Below are 8431 nucleotides of genomic sequence, written 5' to 3'. Positions count from 1 at the left end.
TAGTGAGGTGATCGAAGAAACTACTAGTGGGCACACTGTGTGTTTACCTTTTCTATTACTAGGCTAACAACACCCCTTATTTCACCCCACTAACACAAACCATTCTTGATATTTTTATATCAGTATAAACTAGCCAAGTCTAGCATAATGAACAGATCGAGAGACAATATGAATCTATAAAGTAGAGCGCAATTCATAAAAAATAGATCCACCACCAAAAATACATAAAGTTGATCATACTCATGTAGGAAATATCAGATGATGCATACATGATATCACAAAGATAGAGATTGCTACAATAAATTAATAGTTCAGGTCCTTAGCGATCATGTGAGGAGCACACCAATGATGGACGTGAAGAGTAGTAGTGGAATTCTTCTAGGAGGGTATCCCAAGATTGGATATATGTTATGTTGTGAGATCCTTTTTTTTATCTAAACATGTACTTTTAAGAAAAAAATGAAATCTAAACAGGTGAATCATATTAGGGTTAGATGGAGGCATCAGTCAAAAGGCGGTGGAAACATGATGCCTTTGACTCACACACGCCTAGGTGCATGCTTGCCCCTAGTGCACCACTGGCATGTGTAATCCCCTAGGGCCTACTGGAGGGTGCCCTTCGATGAATTTTCATAATACTTCCAGAAACCCTTTGATGCATTTTTTGGTTTCTTTCCCTGTTCTTGGAAAATACCTGAAACTGACACAAAAATGAGGTTGGGGTCTTCCTTACATTGTTTGTTCACAGGTTTGTTTATTATATGCAATTCAACTTTAAAATAAATGGATACATTAAAGAGTATCACATGCAGTAAAATTTTACACATTACATTTACATATCACAACAAAAAGAAATAAATCAACAAATATCTATTAAATCTCATATGAAAACAATCAACAAGGTTTCCCCAATTTCCTCATGAATTTAATGGATTACTCACAAATCAAAAATATGGCTTATGAAGGGGTATGATGATGTGATCTACAATCATAAATTTTCAATACTTCACTTAGAAAATACACGGTATCAATCAACAAAAGAGACAACATCAAAAAGTGATTACAAGTGTTGATTTAAATCTATTAGATATGGACATAGTGAAATAACGGATAGCGATCTGGATGATGATGGTTTTGGTAGATGGTTTACCCATGATGACTAGGTGTCGGTGACAATGATGGTGGCAATTTTGCCGAGAGGAAATGGAGGAAATAAAGGTATCCAACTCCTTGGGCTACGGAAGGTTCCTATGTATTGCTACCGCCTCCAAAAAAAACCTCTAGAAAAATAACATGTACTTTTAAGAAAAAAATGAATGTAAGGTATAAGTGAAGACCCGTTGGGATTTACCTGGGTAACACACACTTGGTGGGTGCATCTAGACCGTAGTGCGCACTTAACGCCTAATTATCCCTCATTTTTAGTCTACATCAGTCAAGCATTCCTTTGGTGAAGTTCTGCAATAGCAATACAATCTTGATAAAAGTATGTCCAACGTGGATGAAATAATAACCGCGAATGACATGTTTACCTACTAAATTTATGAAAAAATGGATGTATCATATCCCCAAGCCTAGACCTTCCTCGTCACGCCAAGCAAAATCTAAGCATTGATGACATGGCGTCATGTCCCCATTCTAATGTAGAGAGGTGCCAATAAGTAATGATATGTGCATACACCATCAAAGACTATTGATTCGTTCACAATTGTTAGATTATCAACTTCCAGATTAAATTTTCTACTTAGGAGGTCCTATTGCTTCACCATCTTTAGAAACATATTAGTTATATCTATTTGTTACTATCAGGGTGTGAAACCAAGTGTAAGGGTTTCCACCCAAATATATTTAGGCGAGCCTTAGATCAAGAGCTTATAGGAAGTGACACCAGTTCCATTAATACCATCTTCCATGGATAATGTACAGTTCATCATCTCATTATGTAATTAAGATACAAGCTATTTTTTCCTAAACTAAGAACAAAGAAGCTCCAATCTTTCACATAAGTAATGCCTTTGTTCCACTAGTTACATCCTCACATTGATTATGTCAAATTAAATAACTCTAGACAATGAGCCATAATTTCCAAAATCATTGAATATGGACCTCTAAAGAAACTGATTACCATGGAAAGGAAATTAAAGATTTGAATGGAATTGATCCTAGCATTAAAATATAAAGAGTGGATATTTCCATTTTTGCATCACATTCTAAATAAATTTCATGCCACTTTCCAAATAATTTTCTTAAATTTCTATACTACCAGTTTGAACATTTAGGAAACAATTGTGACTTTGTCCAACCTTCGCATTCTTGTTTCCCCATGAAAAATGTGGTCCTAAAATAATTAGAGTTCATCCAAAAAAACGGGTGAATAATGGAAACCTCAACAAGATCGGAGTGGATTGATTTACCCATGATAGAGACAATATAGTGGACATAGATGACAAATAAAATCTGGATTTAAGTAGTTTGATTTACAAGCAAAGTATATCATCTTTACAACAAGGAATGGTTATCAATAAGATGAAATAAGTTTTCATGTCATAGATCAATGTGAATTAATGCATTTTCTTATATTGATTGGAAAGAGTCACATATAATCAAATTAAGATGTGGCTGCGTGGTAGCATGAAATTATACCAACGAAAGCCCCATAAGATAACCAACAACAAAAATCAAGGGACACTGAGAAAAGTGGGAAAATGTATCTCGGTATGATTGAGCATGGTTTCACACAATGAGCTATTGACACAGATGGCACCGATCATTATTTCTTAGTACTCTATCAATGTATCCAACAAAGAGAAATCAAGTTTCAACATGATCTATAGTTTGGATTATTATATTTTAGATTTTAGTTAGTTATGGGACCAATTATCTCCAGAAATGAATCATTGCTACTCGGTCATGGTTTATAGGTCCTGCACATATCTCTATATTTTGAATTTACCAATAATATAGAAATTGTATAAATAAGAATTATACGATTGGAAAAGATAACATCTAATTTTCTAATGATATATATTTCGTAGTATGTACCTCATATTACACTGGTAAAATTAATAACCTACAAATGCACACATGACCTATAAACCGAGACAGAGAAAACTATGGTGCTCCTGAAGATCAACATTAGATCTCTGGCGACATGGAACCGTTCATTTTTTCAACGTTTGAAAATATTATTTTATTTTAAAAAAGGTTAACAAAAATCTAGAAATAGATAATGATGTACTCTAAGAACATTCTTAACCCAAAATACCTTACATTCCAGGCTTAGCAAAATCTGATCGAATTTGGAGGTTCAAAATTTTGCATTGTTCATTACCTTAGGTCCTGTTTGAATCAAAGGACTATCAAAAGAATTTTGTAGGATGATTTTTACCCATAGAATTTTTCCTATAGTGTGCATTCGATTCAAAGGGTTGAACCCTCCAATTTTTTTATGGAATAATTTCCTGTAGTACTGTCTCATAGGATTTCTACAGGAGGTTTGACCTGTTAGAAAATTTATATATGTCTATGACAATTATGACATGTACTCAATCTGTATACATTTTTTTTCGTTTTTCCTGTGGTGCAACCTAACGACCTCCGCAACTGATTCCTGCTTTTTATTCATGTGGAGTTTCATATGGCATGCCATACCATTTCTACATTTTTTCTCCTATTGCTGTGCTTTTAAAATCTTTTGAATCAAACATGCCCCAAGATTTTTATTTTTATTTTTGTGCAGCCAAAATACAGGGTATTTTGAGTTAAGGTTTCTTCTTTGTTAGATTACATTATTTCCTACATCCAGAATTTTTCACAATTTTTTTGGAACTTTTTTTTCATACAGAGGCAAAAGCTTTGCCTTATCCAAGCAGAAGGTGCTCGATTTTTAGGAGAAAACGGGGCGAAAACCAACAACAACAGCGCCAAAGAACTCCCACAACCACACTTACTCCGCCACAAGGGGCACATCTAGCCACCCTGGCTAACCATAAAAGCTACACAAGAAGCTCAAGCCGGCCTATGCAAAACAGATGACTCTTCGAAAAGAGACCGGCAGCTCCGATTCTGAAGACGAACCTCGGAGAGGAAATGCGCAAGATAAGCGCGAAATAGGACCTTCACCGGACCGCCCCTCATAGGTCATCGTACACCGCCCAAGGGTAGCTTCGATTTCACGACAAGAGGAGACCACCACGAAGACATTCGGACATTTCAGAACGGAGCCGACTAACATGACCTTGCCGCAACCAGACCTTGGTCATCACCATCGTCGTTGCCTCACAAGTCTCCACCCGGAACACACGCATCTCCGGTTGACCTCCTGCCAACCCAGATGCCCAGTGTGTCCAGGCCGCCGGAGTGCGGGAACGGGATCACAAACTTCAAGACGATGCCCTCAAGAGGGGAAACGATGAAGAGACAATGCTGTCATCCGATCCCGCGGGATCTAGGTTTTCACCCGAAGTCGTGAGCCCGAGGGCAGCGAAGGTCGGAGAGCTCCATGATCGCCCCCCAAGAAGGACGACGACATCCACAGACGCCGCGCGGTCAGGCTTTCGCCCGGAGCATACGAGCCACCACACCCTCACGCGACCGAACAGCAAGAAGAAGGCCGAACGCTGCCGGACCGCACTTCGCAGACACACCTCATGTGCAGAAGCGGCGCCACCGCCGCACACAAGCCACCACCGCCACCACAACCAGACCAAGGAGCTCCGCTGCCACCACCCGCACCGCGCGGGGTTGAAGAGACGAGTCGCACCACTACTGCCGACCAAGCTCACCGAGAAGAGCTCCACGGGCGCCGCCAACCGCCACAGAGAGGGAGCTTCGATGAACAACAACACAGGGTTCCAAGGTCGAGCCGCCGGGCGCAGCAGCAGCTCCCTGGTCCAGCCACCATGCCGCCCTCGCAGCCACAGTGGCCGCCAAGCCACCCAGAGCACACGTAGGGCCGCCGCCCCGCAACACTGTGCCCACCCCCTGCACCGCCTGCAGCCCCGCCTCAGGCCCTCAGCGCCCGCCACACCGAGCAGGGCCAACGACGGAAGCATCCCGCGCCCTCAACCTACATGGCGGCCAGAACTACGCCGGCGCAACCAGCAGCGAGGACGCCCGCCACCCGTCGACCCCGTCGACTCCGTCGCCGCCCTCACGGCCGAAGGAGTCGACGACCAAAAGGAGCCGAGCCACCAGCGCAAAGCCTGCCTCGTCACCCACCGCCGACCCGAGGCCGCCGCCCCGGCGTCCAACCTCCGCAGCCATTAGGGAAGTTGGGCCCGCCGCCACCGCGGCCGAATCCAGCGGCAGCGGCGGCACGGTGCTCCTCCGTGGGTCTCCTGCGCTGCTTGGGGATTGGTCCCCCGGGCCGCCCCGAGGAACGACACGGGGGTCGGGCGAAGTGGAGGGGACGGGAGGGAAGGGGGTGGCGAGCGGCGACGGGGAGGGCCTAGCGGCAGCGGCGCTGGGGAAGGAGGAACCTAGCTAGCGCGGCCCTCTTTTTTGGAACTTCAAAATACAGTTTTAAAATTGTTCAAAAAAAGGGCTCCATGTCGCCCGTGCTCCAAACGTCCACACTCGCTCCCGAGGCTCCCATCGAAGGTCATTTATTCCCCAATGATTTTTTTGGCGATTGTTGCATTCCGATGAGTTGTGGTGTGCCGGTGTTTGTGTGATTAAAAGGGACAAGCCGTGGTATAGCAACCAAACCTTTTCCAAATTTGCAACCAAAGACAAGGACCGAGTAACTCCCACCTACAGCTACAAAGAGTAGCTTGGACCACGTACGCCCCGCTACGGCGGTCCACAGAGACACCTTGGCTTCAAGGCTACGAGTTTGGTTTTATTTTTGGTGTACGAAAACTCCATGAATTCGGGTGGCAGGGCTTGATAAACAGAGGAAATAGAAATAGTGGAGCTGCCGAGCTGGTGTGCGCACTCCCCGAGTTCCCGAGCTGGTGAAGCGTGCGAGTCCTCGCCAAAACCCCTATAAAACCCCGCTTCCACAGTAAAACCACGCCCTCCCTCCCACCTCACAGTTAAACCACACAGAAGCAAGCGCTCAACCCCAGAGTCCAGGCCCGATCGAAGCAGGCAAGCTAGGCCATGGACAAGGAGAAGGAGCGGCGCGCGACGTGGGTCCCCGGCGCCGTCATCGTCGGCGCGGGTCCCTCGGGTCTCGCCGCGGCGGCGTGCCTGGCGGCCCGTGGCGTGCCGGCCACGGTGCTGGAGAGGTCCGACTCGCTGGCCTTCACGTGGCGCCACCGTATGTACGACCGCCTGGCGCTCCACCTCCCCAAGCGCTTCTGCGAGCTCCCTCTCCTACCGTTCCCGGAGGAGTACCCCACGTACCCCAACAGGGACCAGTTCGTGACGTACATGGAGCGGTACGCCGCGGCGTCGGGGGTCGTGCCGCGCTTCGGCGCCAGCGTCGAGGAGGCCGTCTTCGACGTGGCCCTGGGCGCCTGGGCCGTGCGCCTCGCCGGCGGCGAGGTGCTGATGGCCAGGTGGCTCGTGGTGGCGACGGGCGAGAACGCGGAGCCGCACGTCCCGGAGTTCCCCGGCTTGCGGCAGTTCGCCGGGCGCGTGCTGCACACGTGCGAGTACAAGTCCGGGGAGGAGTTCGCCGGGGAGAAGGTGCTGGTGGTGGGGTGCGGGAACTCCGGCATGGAGGTGAGCCTGGATTTGTGCCGGTATGGCGCCAAGCCCTCCATGGTGGTGCGAAACACGGTAATTAGCCTTTTGCTATATATAGATGGTGCTGTTAGGATATCCGTCCGTCCTGCCGTGTTTCTTCTGTTTGTTTTGTTTTGCCTCTCTCGTAGTACAGCGTAATACTCCTCCTTCACTTTGCTCTTTCTTAGGTATTTCCCCCGGGGCGAGGAGTGCCATTTTCTCACTGTATCATGTTGCTATCATTCTCCACATGCATGTTCCAATCTGCATGGTTATATTTGGTCATATTTAAGGATAATTAGAACTAGTATTATGCGCACACTGTTGGATGTTTTGTCCTATCTATGTTGCTGCTCATCTCTTTTTGATTTTCTTCCAATTTAATACAGCTATTACGCTCGTGCCATCACAGCTCGAACACCGAACAATCAAACACCATCTAAATACATGGGGTCATTTTCTTGGTACAGGTGCATGTGCTGCCGAGGGAGATGTTGGGTCTCTCCACATTCGGCATCGCCATGGCTCTGCTCAAGTGGCTGCCGGTCCAGCTCGTCGACCGGTTCATCCTGGCGGCGGCTCACCTGACCCTCGGCAACACGAGCCAGCTCGGGCTTAGACGACCAAAGACGGGGCCCATCGAGCTCAAGAACCTCACCGGCAGGACCCCTGTGCTGGACGTTGGGACGCTAGACCACATCAAATCAGGCAAAATTAAGGTTAGTGCCCTGCCAGTCGACTAGCTAGGCTTCTTCCACAAAAGGGTTGAAGAAATACCATGGATTAAGCCATTGCCTAATCTGGCATCTATATCAGAGCCGTTCCCTTCCTGGAGAACGGCCTCCTGCACATGGATGCTTTAATTTTTCTCTGCCGATTTCTGAGCTCGACATGATCATGGCCAGGTGGTAGGAGCAGTGAAGGAGGTAACGAGGGTCGGGGCCAGGCTCGCGGACGGCAAGGAGGAGCAGTTCGACGCAATCATACTCGCCACGGGCTACAGGAGCAACGTGCCCTCCTGGCTCAAGGTAAGCATATCACACAGTGACGCCATGAAAAGGACTCCCTTGTTCGTTTTTGGTCTGCACAGTTTATCAACAGTACGGCTACCGTCACCCAGCCTGCGCCATGGCGTCACGGCCGGCCTCTCCTTCGTCCTCAGCCTTCAATTCCCCTGATCGGCCATCCTGTCCCTCTTTCCCCTTCTCGTGTGCTGGGGACGGGCAGAGGCAGCTCGTGCCCCTTGCCATGCGCTCCTTTCTTCCCCAAGTGTCCTTCTCTCTCGCGCCAAGTGATCGAGTCAGTGACTCACCGTCGGCATGGGCGCTGCTACTAGGCCGGCCGCATCCCCATCTGTATAAGGTGGGGACAATGCGTATCCGGACTCGAGACTTTGGATATACACTTGTGGATTGCTGAATATGGTCATCTACTCTATAGTCTATTTCAGATGGGGGAGTATGGGTCGACAAAAGGCTATCCAAACTATGTATAGTCAAGGCGGATGCAAGAAATTGGTTGAGTCTAGCATAGATTTGCCCGATTAAGTTCATTTAACGCACGCCTGCAAGCCACGCACTGAGCCCCCTGTATCTGAATGCCCTCCTTTTTTCGGATGCACTTGTGAGCCATTCTGCGGCTGCACCTCATCCATGGCTGATTGATTGTTCCTACCTTGCAGGATGGAGGCGATGTTTTCACGAGAGAAGGCACGCCTAAAACCCCCTTCCCCAACGGCTGGAAAGGGCGGAACGGC

The 8431-nt window shown here is 47.4% G+C and overlaps 1 protein-coding gene across 1 annotated transcript; it reads left to right on the top strand.

Moving 5' to 3' along the window:
* Positions 1 to 6105: 6105 nt before the first annotated feature.
* Positions 6106 to 8025, top strand: LOC124654908 (indole-3-pyruvate monooxygenase YUCCA1-like). Its single transcript, XM_047193882.1, has 3 exons — positions 6106 to 6729; positions 7146 to 7394; positions 7581 to 8025. Exons 1-3 carry the CDS (start codon positions 6106 to 6108, stop codon positions 7851 to 7853), a joined length of 1146 nt encoding a protein of 381 aa, XP_047049838.1. The 3' UTR covers positions 7854 to 8025.
* Positions 8026 to 8431: the final 406 nt, after the last annotated feature.

The sequence above is a fragment of the Lolium rigidum genome, chromosome 5 (genome assembly GCF_022539505.1).
Source record: "Lolium rigidum isolate FL_2022 chromosome 5, APGP_CSIRO_Lrig_0.1, whole genome shotgun sequence".
NCBI lineage: Eukaryota > Viridiplantae > Streptophyta > Magnoliopsida > Poales > Poaceae > Lolium > Lolium rigidum.
This window is presented reverse-complemented; position numbering and strand designations above follow the sequence as displayed.

Excerpts from the sequence above, each read along its gene's own strand:
- LOC124654908 (XM_047193882.1), top strand. The coding sequence starts at position 6,106 with ATGGACAAGGAGAAGGAGCGGCGCGCGACGTGGGTCCCCGGCGCCGTC. Across the intron at positions 6,730-7,145 it reads CCATGGTGGTGCGAAACACG|GTGCATGTGCTGCCGAGGGA; the intron begins GTAATTAGCCTT and ends TTCTTGGTACAG. Across the intron at positions 7,395-7,580 it reads TCAAATCAGGCAAAATTAAG|GTGGTAGGAGCAGTGAAGGA; the intron begins GTTAGTGCCCTG and ends GATCATGGCCAG.